General features: G+C 40.1%; 1 protein-coding gene across 5 annotated transcripts in view; it reads right to left on the reverse strand.

The window, feature by feature from the left end:
• The window catches only part of LOC105697780, a 232841-nt gene that overhangs the window by 63987 nt on the left and 151690 nt on the right, over positions 1-17164 (reverse strand). For 4 of the 5 annotated variants that reach the window (XM_023431828.1, XM_023431829.1, XM_023431827.1 and 1 more), the window contains one exon: positions 1323-1394. The exons of the other annotated variant lie outside the window; for it this stretch is intronic. In XM_023431828.1, the coding sequence (XP_023287596.1) occupies positions 1323-1394 (72 nt within the window). The remainder of the gene's footprint in view (positions 1-1322; positions 1395-17164) is intronic. 5 annotated transcript variants of the gene reach the window in all.

Here is a 17164-nt window from a genome sequence, read left to right on the forward strand (position 1 = left end):
TATTTATTTTTATTTCAACTGATTGCCGACTGAGAATAAGAAGATCAAATTAAGTAAGAACTAACGTAAGGGCTGCAACTTTAGCAACTAATAACTCGGTCGATAATCACTTTAAGAAAAAATACTTCAAACATCGCCATTTCCTATCAGTTTCAGGGTTACTACGAGTTCTGGGATATCTTATATAGTTCTTGAAAACTAAGATGTGGAAAAAAGAAGTTTCATGATCGCCGCACAACAATATACTTCACTCTATTAATCGAAAAACGTGCATTTTCCCCTGATAAAGGCAAAAGAAGAGTCTTATAAACTTCCATGATGAGATAAAGGTAACCCGCATACTGCACTAGATTCTAGAGAGCAAATTCAGTTCGCATTGAGTCCGACAAATGTTACAGGTTGTCACTCTACAGTAGATTATGACATGTAGAGTATGTCATTCCGTACAATACTCTGTGTAATACATAGCTGTTAACATGAATACAAATGTTGGTTAACTGTTTCAGTTGGCATATCAGTCAGAGAAACTTTTTTACCGACGTTGATTACATTTCTCGCCGAATTTCACGTCACCTTAAACTGAATTCGCAAATGTCTTACAAACGTTACAATCCTAATATAAAAAAATTACTTATAATCGTTTATTATAATTTCAATTAACGTAAAAATATTATGTTAAAGTACACGCTTCTTCTCGACTAGCATTATACCAACGCATTGAAAACCTGATTCGCTGGTAAACATTTATTTACTATACTATATACTCGCAACATGAATATAACGTGCATTCTACTATTTTGTATTTAGTGGGTGTCAATTTTATTATTTTATTATACTAATATTTATGTATTTCTAAAAGCGTGATTCATATTTCATTGCATGTTTTGTCAATAAATTCATCTTGGTACGCATTCCTACGTGCGTTTTGCCATATTATGGAAGTAAAATCAAAGTGGTCGAGTTATTGACAGATCAAAATACGGAAAACAAAGAAGCCTTCATTGGTCATAACGAAGAGAGTGCTTTGGTACACTGGAACTGACAAAATCAGTGTCTACGAATCAACCTCAATTAGTTAAATTTAGTGCTCAAATTACATGCCCAATTACTACAATTCAATTCAACTGCGTGCTTGATTTACGCAATTAAACGGAAAAAGTTATCTCCGCACAAGGAAAAAACAAACATAGCAACAAAACATTACGAGATACTCAAGCTAAAGAGGTAACTGCGAATTCAACCTAATGGAATGAAATCGATTGAAAAACATACAGGCAATTGAACATAAGAAGTAGCAGAAGGAGGAGGGGTGACCAACTCACCGAGCGGTGTCTACGGTGTATTTTGAAGGACGACCGGTGGCTGTTTTGACGAGTTAGCGAGCCATGTCTCACCTGCTGCGTCCAGAGTACACACACTAATTATACGTAGGTCCTTCTTTCTTAATTCAATTCAAGAATGCGTTTACTTCAACCACTATTTGATCTTAAGGTGATGTGAAAGTGGCATCTGAGGGGTAAAATCGTTTATCAAACATTACCCCGAACTGGGTGTACTGAATTATTTGAAATCTTACCACGTGAATATGGTAGTCTTAAAGAAGGTCCTGACATGCATGGAATTTCATTTTTTATAACAAAGTTTAATTTATCATGGACTAGAATCAACATGACGTCATCCATGCATTTTGTGAATATTTTACGCTTTTTCATGGCTCAGAATTGAAAATGAAGACTTTCAGGACCTAACTATGGAATACTATTGTTGTCGAATGTTACACTTTAGAGTGCTATTGTTGTTGAATATCATACAGTCAGATGGGAAGATATGAAAGAAAGCTTTATAAACGATTGCAAGAGAATACACGTTCCGTAGATAACGCATGCTTGTAAAGTCAGAGTTTAGTAGCAGTTAAATGCAACAGATGGCGCCGTGATCCATGAATTCAAAGGATTGAGTTTGACTTCGACCTCTGTATGATCATACTCCTGAAACGACATTTGGAGTATGTCGTTTTAGTAGGATGATTATTTTGTAGAATGCTCAATGTAGAACGACACAGCGGTCAACGTAAATATAAGTGTCGACATGGCACCCTGTTTCAGATAGTATCTCAATTAAAAGAATTCATTTTTGCTGGCGTTGATTAAATTCTTCGGCGTCTTTCACATCACCTTAATAGTTATATCAAGTACATAAATTGATCGCTTTGTAGCTTATTTTATTTGCGCTCCATCTATCAACACGTATCGCTAAAGAGGTGCACAAGCAATGATTTTTTCAAAGTGACGTCCATGTTTAAGTAATTTATACAACTTCAAATTTGTAGAGAATCTCAACATCCATAGAGTATTATGTTACACTTATCGGCCAAAGCAACTCCCGGTGGGTTAAAGTCAAAAACGTAAAATATGTTTTATGCCAATGATAATGCAACAGTTTGTGTACAAATAATTTCATAAGATCAAGAAATGCCTAAAAGTTCCAACAAGATCATTCGGATATTAGTACAGTTCTATGTAACTACGTAAGATTAAATATTGTAACTTTTTGCAGTCGTAGCGCATTTGGACTGGCATATATTTTATGAGGCATAATCCCAACTGACAATCGCAAAGAGTTAAGGGCGTTCACCATATCAACAATTTGCCTGTGTTTCGTGGGGACAGCAATTGCGAACGTATTTTTGAATCGATCGAGTCGATCATGGGCCCGCTTTAAGATGATATGCGGCATAAGAAGCATCAATATATTTATAAAACTTTCCTTCGAATCGGGTCCATCGAATCATTTGAAACTTTATTGCGTGGTTATGGAGGTCCTATTGAAAGTTCTGAAATTCATGAAATTTTAATTAAAAAGAATTTTTATTCATCCCAGACTAGATACAAAATGGCTCTGCCAGCACGTATTTATGATATTTTACGCCCTTTGAAAGCTTAGAATAAAAAGTGTAGACTTTTAGGTTGTAGGAGCAACTATTTAGAAAACTGTGGTAATTAAACATTACCACATATCATTATAGATTTATGTAGAAAACATCGAGAAGTTTTATAATTGAGTGGAATAAAATTCTCAGATGTTTCGCGAGCAATATGTACTTTGTAAGTGTCCGTAGAGCAAAAATGTTACTACTAAATATAGCAAATGGATCGATTAGAGTTTTAAAAATCATGAATCCAAGGGATTTCTTGAGTTTCACTTCGATCCGTTTATAATCATTCTACTGCAATGACATATGCAGTACTTCATTTCGTACAATTCTCAGGATGGAGTCTAACAGAGGTTACTACGGATATATATCTCGGCAACGTAACGTGGCAACTTGTGTTATTACTCGCGTATACAAAATGGCGTTACCGCCAAAAAGGATGTGAATAAATTTTATTTTTTCACGTCGATTAAATTTCTTGCCGTCTTCCGTGGAATCTTACAGATAAAGAATAGACGTGTGTTTACATGGGAGTGATTTTCAAAAAGTGGTCATTTTAATATAAAAATGCAACGTAATTTGTAAACACTTTTAACTAGGAAAGAACCGATTTTTCGAAAATCGCTCCCATTTGAATATATGACAATATTTTATCTTTAAAACGAATATTCATTGAATTCAATTCCTTTGCAAATACGTTCAAAATCGTTGTCCCCATAAAGCATCTTTCGGGTTCCTCGCTCGCGTTTTGGGGCTTTCTTAGCAACCGTTGTCGAATCTAGGCGGGGCATCCAACTTGCGAGTATATGCATTCATGTGTCGACACCCGCAAGGCGCCTAGACCGCAGCTGTCTAGCAGTGGCGTGAGTCCTACACTTGCAGGACGATGCATACATTATTCAACCGTCGCTAGTCACCGCCGATTACAAGTTGCGTTTCATTGATCTGAGCGAGAAAGTACATTTTGGCCAGTTAAAGATTTTAAGCTTCCGCGATCTGAGTTGTTCCTTAATCCTTTGCACTCAAGAGGTGACTCTCGGTTACCATTTGGTTTGATGCGGAATCCCGATCGGCAACAATGTTTGTATATATGTTTGGACGATTTGACGAAATGTAGAATTATACCCCTTGTCAATTAATACTAAACCTACAGATACTTCATGTATATCTGTTACAGTGAAACACCGAAATCTGAAGAATGTCGACTTTGACCGGTGAATGTCAACATTCACATAGCCGCTTCGTGTATGTCCAAAATATTTGCTAAATACCTTTATTTCTGACTTACACCGGTAAATGTTGACATTCACCGGTGTGTGATGTTGACACACACTGGAGAGGGTCCAAATGTACAACAATGTAATGAAATATTCGATCTTTCACCGACGTATTTGGTATCTGTTGACATTCACCGGTGAAAGTCGACATTCTCCAATTTCGGTCATTCACAGTAACATCTATTCCTACCGCGACCGGTCAAATGACCGGTCTTTAAAACAACTTATATTTCTTAATATAGAATGAAGATAATAGTCAATTTGTTAGTGGAAAATATTGTTTCTTCTATTTAGAAGTAAATAATTTACATTTTATTCGTTTTTACCGCACTGTTTACAAATAGTCTTCTCGATTGCACATTTTCTACATACGTATTTTTTACATTTTAGACAGATTTTGTTAGTCTTATTATCATTGCAATATCTTATCTGGCATGTTTTCCATTCACGTGAACCTATACTTATATTTGTGTTTGGTGTTACTTGATCTTATTTATCTAGCTGTTGCTCCATTTGATGTTCCGTGGCTAGTTCTTCTCCCAATTGAAATAAAAAAGCTTGCCCCGCAATTTCTTCTCCCGTGGTTTCTTTATATAAAACCTATGCATTTAACCACGTGCGCTATAAAGACGTGCCACGTACGTCGAGATGCTTTTGTTCCAAAACTGCCAGCGACATGTATGCCACGTCGTTAGGCATTTATCGCAGAAACAAAATCGACGTGTCCGGCACGTCGGCTAACAGTTGGATCGTTCATTATTCGAGCTACAGTTCCAGAGTGCACGACATCGCGTAGCGTCATCGATATCTTGGAAATATTTCAGAATCGATAGGGTATGTTGTACGGATGTTATACCGCATGTTATATTGTAGAGCGCGGCACGGCAACCGAAAATTAAATCGTAGCGCAAGTGGTTAACCGGGCTAAGTCGAGGATATTGAAAAGTGCCTGTAAAGGCCATCTCCGAGATTTAGAATTTACCGTGTATTTTCTGGTCATTTGGTCGGTCACATCAACATCGAATTTCGTGCTATTACATAGTCTAATTGTCTCCGGTATCCGGGCATCATTTTCTTTGACTTCTACGGAGTTATGTATTGAACTAAGAATCAGTATTTTTTTTGTTGGGTTTAGCCTTATAAATTGTCAGACTGCAATTATTTGAACGATATAATATTGATGAGAAACGTGTCATATTGTCGTTTTTCTGTTTCGCCAACTTTGGTAGCTCCCTTCTATTGGCGCGAATTGTTCCAACCACCGTAGTTTTCTTTTCTAATAGTAAAGTCGCTATCGACACGCTTGTCAAAAAATTGTCCATAGTTATATTTCTTCCACATCCTGTATACGGTTCTACTAATTTCAGAGTGACAAATTCCCTAAGCTGAACTGAAGGTTTTCTCCTCTCATTAGTTTTTTCCAAATATGGAAAGCCGTTTATTATATATTTGCTGTTTACATCGGATGCTAACCAGAATTTGATACCAAATTTGTCCGGTTTATAGGGCATGTATTGAGTGAATCTACGCCTTGCTTTTGTTGGAAACAACTGTTCATCGATAGTAATATATGGTTCTGGTTTATAACAGTTTTGACTGTTCTCAATAAATTTACACCAAATTTCAGAAATCAAAGCGAATTTCTCGGTTGGTAAGCGTTGACTTCGTTGATTTCTGTTATCAAATCGAATAAACCTCATAATTTCTGTAAAGTCTTTCTGCTCATATTGTTTGCGAGAAATGCCGGGCCTCATTTTTTGTTCCATAGAAATGATGTCTATATTTTTTGCCTCATATGCGCCTTATACATACAGGAGTGCAATAAATGCATATAACTTTGCAGCAGATAGATCCCACGTAGATCCTAACACTCGAAATGCCTCTGTCTCCGGTCATGCTCTAATATGTTCGATTATGTTATGTCCAATAATCAGAGAAAATGTCGTCCTAACTTTACCTTTCGTAATATTTCGTTTACTACGCCCTGTCGGGCCTGATGTTTCCCGAATAAATATTATAAATCGGTGCTCTTCCAGTATTAGACCCTTCTTTTCCCTCTTCCAAACAGTTTCGTCCATAGCAGTACCGATTACCTCTTCTTAATTTTCACGTTCGGAACTAACTAAAAATCTCCTTTTATGTCCTTTACGCACGTTCAAAATATTCTCTTTGTTCCCATCGGTGTTGAAGTCAGTGTCAAACAAATCATAATAATTTTCCGCATTGTCATTTTCAATATTAGAAATCTCATGATCATTTCCCGAACACTCTTCGTCAATATTATTTATTTCCTCTAATATTGTATTGATACTCTTTGAATGTCAACATTTTGGGGATGAATATTCCAAGGATAAAATAAATACTAAAACATAAAAATGTAAATCAAAAAGGGAAAAAATGGATAAAAGATAAAATGTGAAACATACTATAAAGTATTGCCGGTTTTGTTCACTTTTTAAAAATGTCACTTATAACGCGCAACACAATATATAAAATAAAAGTATCATAATAATATAAAAAAAAATAAAAAATAATAATAGACTGCCAAATATGCTCTTTATAACATTCATGTTTCGATGCTCGCTGTTCGGGTCATCGGATAGTGATATGAATTCGCGAGAAGATGCCAAGTCGTAACGACTTTATAGTTCCAAAATGAAGTCTTCAAGAGAATACTATTATAAAAAGATATAAATCGTTCAACCGGTCAAATTCCTACCAAAAAGGATCTACCACGACTGGTCGTGGCAGGTAAGACAGACTACACATTTCTCGTAGAAAACAAATGATAAAAAAAGAAGTGAATATTGAAAAATGCATTATACGTATATTATAAGAAATGCCGTGAAGTTTAAAGGTGGCAAAATTACGTTACATATAGGAAATTCTCATTGAAATTGTAAAGACGGTCATTTCACCGGTCTTGGTAGGTTTACTGTTCACTGGGACGATCCTAACAAATACGAAAGAGTTGCCATGTCTTAAAAAAAAAATCGTCACGTCTTTGACCACTTGGAATAATACGAAAATAACGCCCGTAAAAGGGATTTTTCAAGGCGATGTTGAAATAACTAAAAAAAAACCAATGTTATCATAAACTATATAAAATATATGGACGGCGTTAATCGAGCGGACCAATATCAAACTACGTATTACTTCAATAATTACCCCGACAAACCGAGGATACAGCTTGGCGATTGTTTTGTAAAATACCATACAAAGCAATAATCCAGTCCTTAATATTTAACAAATTTTCTTCTTTCACATGTAAAGATACATAGAATATTAAAATATAATAGTTTTATACGTTAATTTGTATGTGAAATCATTTTAAGTTAGCTGGATGAAATTCACCGAGTATGTAAAAAATCATCTCGAGTTGCTGGTTCGTCCGGTCAAAAAAGGCCTCGAGTACAAAAGATTAAATTTGTGGTGGCTTCCAGGAAACGTCGGCCCCCTGGCGACTATGAATGCGGGTTATTCCCGGAAGCCACCACCAATTTAAGGTACATTTTGGTCACCTACCATTGAATTTGATGTTAATGCCATCTAGCGGTTGAAGTAATCACCCCGGCTTTAGTGACGAGCACGGTTAAATTCATTTATCATAGAATTAAATATTCCCGCAGAAAGATTTTGAAGTGAAACTTCCATAACTACGGTAGGGTGAATTCATTGACTGAGAAACTTAAATGAAACGTAAGCGTGAAACTTCAGCCACTGGGAACAGTGACTTAGGAGTGATAGGACTTAGTGGGGGGGCGGAGGGCGTTATGGTCTTCCTACTCCTCACCAACTATGAGTGGAGCGAGGCCGGATTATTTCGGGCGAGTAAAATTATACAACCATGCCGAAAAAAAAATATTTGTCACATTTCAGTTATCATAAATCAGTCGTTTTGTTTTTAAATTATGACAGTTGTTCCTGACAAATAATAGCACATTCTCATATGTAACTTGATATATTTCATATTCAATATTTATAAGTAATTCTCGTCCCAATTTAGTATGTATTGTGACGTGGCAGAATTCTGCCATCGCAATTAGGGGCGCAGCGGTCGCGGTGAGTATCAACTTTTGTCATTATTTAATTTCAGTCTAGGTTGACGACACTGGGGGCATCTTGGGCGATCACTTAGTGTATGTGTTATAAAAATTTGTTAGTATAAGAATTGTTGTTTAGTAAGTATCGTGTATGGTCTGAAATTGCGAGTTATTACCACTGTCGGTACAACTCGAGGAGGATAATTCGAGCATTCCATAACCGCGTCGCGATACTCTTCCTGACACCTAGCGTAATTGCCGTTAATTGGCAGCGTCTCACGGTTTTGGCGGCTCCTTGCGGAAACGCTGGAAGGAGTTTTCCGCAATTCGGTGGTCCTGCCGATCCTCGTAGCTCATTGTCCAGGATACTCCGCCTCCAAAAGGCACGACGTGGGGTGGGATCCCACGCGGCCAAGGGCCATCCGTAAACCTCCTCGTGGTGGAGGTGGATGCGGACCCCAATGGGTCCGTAACGAAACAGCAAATGGCTACTGGGGAACCGTGAGAGATGCTCGCTCTGCGGAGTTTGATCGCACTCTCGTTCCCCCTAGAGTTACCGGCGACAGGTTGCCCTCATCATGGGAATACTCCTCGACCGGACGGCCCGGGTGCGTCGGGTAACCCGTCCCGTGTCCCGGGTTGCCAGGTGCGGGTTGGGGGCCGACCCCACCGGCCGTAATAAGAAGGCTGGCGAGCTCAGTACGGGCCGATAGGTGATAAAGTCTCGAACCGGGACTTCGCCGGGGATTCCCGGCCGCCGGATCGGGCTTTCACTCGACTATGCTTGGAAAGCTCGTCAAACCCACGCTGGAGCATTGCGTCTCAGCTGGGGCCTTGCACGAATGCTCACACCACGTGGGTGCAAGGGAGGGACTTCCACAGGGTTCCCCGCGGGCAACGGGCGGGGTCAAGCGAATTCTCTTCGGGGAGTGCGTCGCGGAGGCCCCGACACGGCCAGCGCCTCCCCAGGGTTTGTGACGAGCGGTCCGGCGCATTCGGGTTTTTCCGAGCCCGCCCTTTGGAACCGATGGTGATGCTGGACAGTGATGGGTTTCGCATCTCCCCCTCGGGGGAGCCGTTAGGGAGCCTTCGCTATAGGTACGGAGATGGCTTGCCACCATGCTAACTACATGTCCAGGATACTCCGAGTGTCGCCGGTGCTACCGATGGTCGCTGACGCCCTGCCCTCGTCCCGTATTTGAAGTGCCACTAACTTGGTGAGCAAACCCAATATGGATTTCATTAAAAATCCGTTTCCGCTCAAAATTTTAATAAATTGTGACTTGTACCCTCCTCGACACGTGACTCACCTTCCGCCATTTTTCGTCACGCGTGACGCCGTTTGATAGGATGTGATGTATTAAACTGTCTTTGTACCGTCGTGTTGTAGGGTCGCTCAGAGCTTGTCTTTTACCGATGTTAGAATATTATGTGTAGCGTTTGTTACTCATAGCTCTCACGTGTAAATATTATTTATGTCGTCTGTCTTTTCAGATCCCCCGGTTAATCGTATCGACTCCTGGAGTCCGAAATTGGCAGGCCGTGGACCGTACTGAGTTAGTGAAGGCGTTGTGCCCAGCATTCCTTGTCACACTGTTTACATTTTTCGTTCGACAGGGGCGGCGCCACAGGTCAACCGCGATAGGACAGCGGTGTCCTATGTGGCCGACATCAAGGTGGTCGGTTCGTTTCGGAACATATCGTGAGATTTTTTGAGCGCACTCCCGGTCTGGGTCATGAGTCGACGAGCGATAAACTTCGAAACGCGGTTATGTGCAATACGCACAGCTGAATTTTGGTAATACTTTAACATTACTTGAATCGCTGCGGCTGCACCCTGTGGTTACAACCTTAGTCACACGTAATTATTGATATAATTTTGTGTCCCATTCATTTTTTCATACGTTGCAGTATCTAACCAGTAACTACCTAACAACCTAGTCAGTGACGTGTATCATGTTGTGTTCCTGAGTGGACCGCGATGATTAATTTAATTACTCAATTTTTATTACTAAGACAGGGAACTTGTCCCCGTTTTTAATCCCCTTTGACATTTCGTACTCCCTTTTCAGTATGTATAATATTAAGAGAAATATACGCATTTATACAAAACCAGTTTTAATAAGATACGCGATACTGCGATACGCCATTGGATTCGAGTATGGTTTACGAAACCAGTTCAGTTTATTCAGAAAATTTACATCGTTGTACATTTTCACATTCATCGAGCAATTCGTCCTCGTACATTCTTTCCCTCGTGGGAAAGATACAGGATCATGTGGATTGTGCGGGTTAAAGATGCCATAAGACAAATTCATGATCTCATGTCTTTCCCACGAGGGAAAGAATGTACGAAGACGAAGTGCTCGATGAATGTGAAAATCTACAACGATGTAAATTTTCTGAATAAACTGAACTGGTTTCGTAAAATTTACTTGAACCTAACTTTCTTAATTTGTCGTGCTCGACGAAAATGAGGTATTTATAAGAAACTGATTAAATTGTTCCCATTCCTTTTCGTCGCGTTTATGTTTAGGACATTCCCGTTGCCGCCTGACTGAACATTTCGAAGACGAACCCGAGTTTTTCATCATCGCGATACCCTTAGGAACACAACATAATGCACGCCACCGACTAGGCTGTTAGGTAGTTACTGGTTACATACTGCAACGTGTGAAAAAAGAAAATCAATGGGACACAAAATCATGTCAATAATTACGCATAACTAAAGGCACGCGCACGTTATAGTCGAGGAGGGCCACAGCGCATCGCACTGCAAAAATATAGTTTAACATAAAGGATTGCACGAAATGCAGTCTTAACACGTTTTGCACAGTTTTCCACGGTAATCTCCCTATGGTGGGTGAGTTTGAAATGCTAAAATTTTGAAGATTTAAACGGGTTACTTCTCGAAATAGTAGTTGACATAGTCGGTCCATGTCCGCAGGTTCCAATTTTTCTTTGAGTTCACAATTATTTTCTGAACGCTACTCTGAGTCTTTGTCCTCGGTTCATATTATCTGCCCGTCGGCGGATCTCAAGTTTGTCTCATAGGCAATCCTGCCCTCGTTTTCGCGCGGGTGAGCTTTCGGTTCCTGGTGGATTTTCTCCTTTTCTGGGAAAGTGCCGCGAAAAAGGGCCGGATTTCTATTAGCTTCGCGGGAGGCTATAGGGCTCCTCGACTGGGCGCGGACGTGGACTTGTTTCTTCTGTTTCGTGACCCAATGTTGAACTTGTCTCGCGAAATTTAGCTTTGCTGGTGCGTCGTATTTCAGGTTACATTTCCTGTTTGCGATAATTTTGACGATGTCTTGTGCGAAGACTAACGACTTATACCTGCCTTCGGCGCGCTAGACGTTCTTGCGCCAATAATTTGGAGTCTTTTCCTCGCGAACGAATTTGGAATCTAATAGGATTGTATGATTGCCTTTCCCTCGCGGTCAGCGGCGGAAAAGTCGCACGGCGAGGACATGGGATATGGACGTGTTCGCGGACCGTATTATCTCTTCCAGGAGACTCTCGTCTTCGGGTAGAATTTGAGGAATCGTTTAAAATTTGAGTATCTTGATAAGTGTTTATATAAAAAACAACAGTGCATAAATTTCCTGTAATAACTAAGTGAAGTACACAGCCAATCAATCGCATTCTCAAATGGAAGACAGCGAAGAGGACGCCGGTAGGGCTGCGTTCGGCTGTCTGCGGCATAGCAGCCTTACCGGCGTCCTCTTCACTGTGTTCTGTGCGGGAACGCGATTGATTGACTGTGTGCTTCAATTAGTTCTTACAGGAAGTTTATGCACTGTAGCAAAAAAATAGTGTAGGACTTTTTGACTCCATTTTCAACCACGATAGTTCTATATAAACCGCGATTACGGGCTCTGTTACACCCTGTATATATTTGACGACGTTTATTAAACCTGAAGGTGTATTTGATTCGATTTCACATCTTTTTGTAATTGAATGGTTTATATTAACAATAATATATATTTAACGATTTGAGTTACTGTTGCATTTGGCCACCATTACTGTCGCGACCACCGCCACCACTGCTGCTGCTATGGTGTGCTGTGTGCTGCCGTGGATGAGAGTGAGTGGATGGGCGGGGTGAGTGAGATGGTGGGTACGAGTGTAGGCGGATGGGGTGAGGAAGGGTGTGCGGAGTTGTGTGGTCGAAACGGGTAAAAGTGGGCTGAGAAGGCCAGGGTGGGTAGGGGAGGCGAGAGGGGGCAAAGAAAAATAAGAGGGTGGGAAAGGGCGAGAAACGGCAACACGGCGGGGGGGGGGGACGGAAACGAACGTGAAAGGGTGAGAGGGAACAAGAGGATGTATGGAAGGACGACAAAATGAAAGAGAGCGAGCAGGGAAGAGAGAGGACGAGTGAGGGTTAGAGACCATGAGAAAGGACGAGCGGATACGAGAGAGGGCAAAATAGGGCGAGGAAGGACGTGAGAGCAAGAGGGGACGAGAGAAGGCGAATAGGAGCTAATTCACACACAACAGTATAGGCGCGAAACCCCCACCTGGTCATTATATGCGATGTTTAATCTGGGGTGTTACCCTGGACAGAAAATGTCGTGTCTTGAATCACTTGATTGAGGATCAACATTAGAATATTTTTTCGCATTTATTAAACTATAAACGAAATCTTTCATTTTCACAAACATTTCACTTTGCTTCAGTTGTTTGGAAAGTTTTCTGTCGATCAGTTTTGGGGCTATCAATGATGGTGGAGCCGTAGCAGCGTTATCATCTAGTAAACGGTGAGACCGGTAGAGGTATATATAATCTAATTGTCCATAAGGAACGCAACGCATTTATGAGCTAGCCACTGTAAGGAGCTGAACGTACGACGTACTGATTGTCAGTACGAGCATACAATTATGTTCGAAATACTTTTTTCTCTTTTGTACCTCACTCTTGAACAATTAGTAAGTGATATGAAAGTATCGATGGTGAACCTGGTTTTAACAGAGAGGCTTTAGAGACTATTAAGGAGCGGGTGAATTCCTCTAATTATAAATTAGTTTCTTGCTCGATGTTTGCCGAAATACATATTCGAAAACAATTAATTCGGAGTGGCGATAGAACACGCGAAGTGTTGTGATTTTATTATTAACGAGTATTCATTATTTGGTGGCACATAAGTTTACAGGAGTAAAAGATTGTAGGAACCGAATCGGCAGACGCTATACCACGACTAGTCTATCACAGCGACATAAGTGATACACAGGCTATTAGAAAATTCGTCTTGTGTCTCTGAGCTGCCCTCTCGCGGAACGCCTCGGTAGATGATGCACTCTTGATTGGAAAACAAATAATTACATCTCAACATGTTGGTTACATAAGTATGGAACCTCATATTGCAATTAACAATGAATGTTTAGCCTCAGAAGCCTCATTTTCAATGTTGTATACATTAACCAAGGGTGGAAGATACCAATAGGATATGTTTTAATAGCTAAAATTACAGCAGAAGAAGAAAGTGTGCTAGTTTTACAAGGAATTGAATGATTGCACGATGCGGGCATGAAGATTGTATGTATTACATTTGATGGTACTCCAACGAACGCTTACGTTACCAAACGTCTAGCAAAATCGACTAATTCACATGTATATTTTCCGACGCATTTTCAGTACCCGATTACTAAAAAAAAAAGTTATGCTTCTTTCCGGATCCTCGCCACAGGCTCAAGTTAATTAGGAACACCTTTGGTGATTGTAAACAATTTGTCGACGGAGACAATGGAATAAAGTCATGGAAATTTATAGAAGCTTTGTACAGTTTGCAGGTTAACGAAAGATGTCATCTAGATAATAAACTTAGAAATGTACATTTAGATTATAAAAGACAAAAAATGAAAGTAAATTTGCAGCAATTGTTTAGCGAATCAATAGCATGCGCGTTGGAATTTTGCAGAAATGTAGCGAAATTGCCTGAATTCCAAAATTGCTTACCCACCGTTAAATTTCTTAGAGTGTTCAATGATCTGTTCGGCATATAAAATTTACGCAACATAAGACAATTACGATTTAAAAAATCTATGTGTGATAGTAACAAACATTTAATAGTTGTGAGACTCGAAGAATGTGCAAATTATATCCTACATTTGCAAACTATAAATGGAATCTCCATAACTCAAGCTCGGAGAAAAACAGGGTTTTGTGGTTTCCTAACTTGTATACAAAGCTTTCAAATGATGTTCCACGAGTTGTGCTAGAAACAAACATTTTCAAATATCTGCCAGCATACAAACTAAGTCAAAATCACATACAGTTGTCATTTTCTTGCATCCGATCCCACGACGGTGGAAACAATGATCCTAATGCACATCAGTTTCAATCTATATACAAAAAAATTCTAATCCACAATGAACTAAGTATAAATGGTCAAGGCAATTGTATACCTTTGAATCATGTGAGTATTCTCCATATTTCGTCCTCGAAAAAAAAACATTTGTTAATTCCGAAAAGATAATAACTCTTTCCACTGGGCTGTGGCGATTAACTGACGACGATGAAGATATGTCATTTAATAAATTGCAGAACCCATTAGATGACGAAGATTTTTTGTTTCTGGAAATCCGTAAAGTGAACAATTTTGCGGAAAACTTTATTGTTTACATAGCAGGTTTTGTGGTCAAAACTTGAAATGTCAAACCGAATTGTGACCATTGTATACAAGCTTTGTATGTAAATAAAAATATGTTTACAAAACTCGTGGAAGTTAAAACACGGGGAGGCCTAGTATACTCTTCTGAGGATGCTATCCTAATTTATCGGGAAACTGTTAGGAAATTCCAACAAGCCTTGAAAGAAACTGGGGAAACTCTATTAAAAAGGTCTTCTGAAGCTTTTCTTACAATTCAAGTTTCACAAAGTTTCATTTTCAGCAGGAAACAAATATTTGTAACTTTAACAGATCATTCGAATAATCAGACACCACTTGAAAATCACTCGTTGCATTTAATGAGAGCAATTATTGCAAAGTATCCAAAGGTATGTGTTAATTATAATTGCTCCCAAATTATCCATAAGGCGAAGAGCGTACGACAAATATATAGCAATGTGATCTATTTTAAAGAGCAATAATTTTATGTTGTATGTTATAAAAAATTAGTATGTATTGTGACGTATATTCCGCCCGAGGGATACCTGGGTTCACAAAAGGCCCTATGCCCCAAGGTTCCCTACCTCCGCCCTGGTTGGCACCCACCCCTGAGCACGAACAAATGGACTATAATACCGGTTGGGCACCAGACGTCCCCGGGCGCCAAATCTTAACCCTTTCGTTACCTTGGACGAAATATCTCGCGACCCGGTAGTAGCGGATTAACGCTTTTGACGATAATCTATCGGATCGCGAGATATCTCGTCAAAAGCGTTGATCGGCCACTACCGGGTCGCGAGATATCTCGTCAAAAGCGTTAATCCGCCACTACCGGGTCGCGAGATATCTCGTCAAAAGCGTTAATCGGCCAGTATTGGGTCGCGAGATATCTCGTCCAAGGTGACGAAAGGGTTAAAGGCCCTTCGGCCTCCCTTCCCTAAGGGCTTGGACTCTCCCCGTGATAATGAAACAGGAAGGCGAGGGTGAAGGGTTATTCCCGGCTTCTTCGAAGTCCCACCTCGAAAAAGATTTCCGAAAGCGTGCCTCTGCTCAAAAAGGGTCTCGCGGACCGAGATGAAGGGCCAGGTAGACCAGATAATTTTACCATCGAAGTGGCCACGGAGAGAGGCGAGGTAAGAGCACTTAACCCCATGACGTTAGTATGTCCAGAAGGGACCCGATATCCTTCTAATAAGTGAGAGGAAAGGTTTGCCTCGACAAATAAAATAAAAGAAACTCCAAATTAAAGGGTTAATCACAAGGCAATTTATTCAACTCGAGATAGGATTCGATTGTCAAGCGAAATAGACAAAAATAGTTTTAATAACGAGCTCAATGGCTGATACCCAACAATTATTCGGAGAGGAATGAAAATTCGAAAGGGTTTTCCTCAACAATTAGCAAGAAAGGGAGGATTTAACAAATCGCCGAGAGGCGGAAACCCGACATTAATTCGAATCCGGAAAAAGGCAATCCGAACGTGTCGCTAAAATGTAAATGATTGGAGAAAATTGTAGATGAGGAACGGTGATTTTAAAGTAAGGGATAAAATACGCTCGTCGGTTAAACAAAGTACACGGGTGGATTAAACCGAACACGAACGCGGTTGCGCCACCGAGGGCACGCGAGACAATCTTAATAAATTTTTGTCGCCTGAGAATTACAATCCGTTCGCCGGATAGAAACACTTATTTAATACGGAGGAAAAATAAAGCGCGTTCGGAAAATTGTACAGTACTGGGAAGATTGTCGCGGAACGCGCGAGGAACTCTAGTTCAACAGGGCGCATCGAGAAGCTAAATTTGAGAATTCACAATCTTAAAGGAGATGGCCCGCGCGAAAGAGAACAATTTCGAGCAAAGAATATGATTCGGACTCTCCGTAGGAATTTTAACAAAGGCAGTCCTGAAAAGATGGCATACAATAAAATAAGAAAAACGAGATATAGGATCCAGGAATATGTCTGCAAAATATACGCAAACCGAACTTGCTCCAAGTGAAACGCACTTCAAATTGGAACGCGGAACGGTCGGTCCTCAGATCTTCGCAAAGGGAAGGGAACATAGAATACATGCGAGAAAATATAAATCGCGCGTGACAAGTATTCGACAAACTATTTGACGCGGAAGAGGCAATTCTGTCAGCGCGTGAAAAAGGAAATACGAACGGTTCTTATGGACTTAGAATTTCTGGGCCGTTCTAATAAAGGGAAATACGCTAAATTAAAGGCCTGAAATATCACTAAATTTCCAAAACGGTCCTAGAGGAACATCCTAGACCAGAGAGATGGGATTTGTACGGGTGA

This window comes from Orussus abietinus, unplaced genomic scaffold (assembly GCF_000612105.2).
Source record: "Orussus abietinus isolate OABI.00-Male unplaced genomic scaffold, Oabi_2.0 scaffold126, whole genome shotgun sequence".
NCBI classification, from domain to species: Eukaryota; Metazoa; Arthropoda; class Insecta; order Hymenoptera; family Orussidae; genus Orussus; species Orussus abietinus.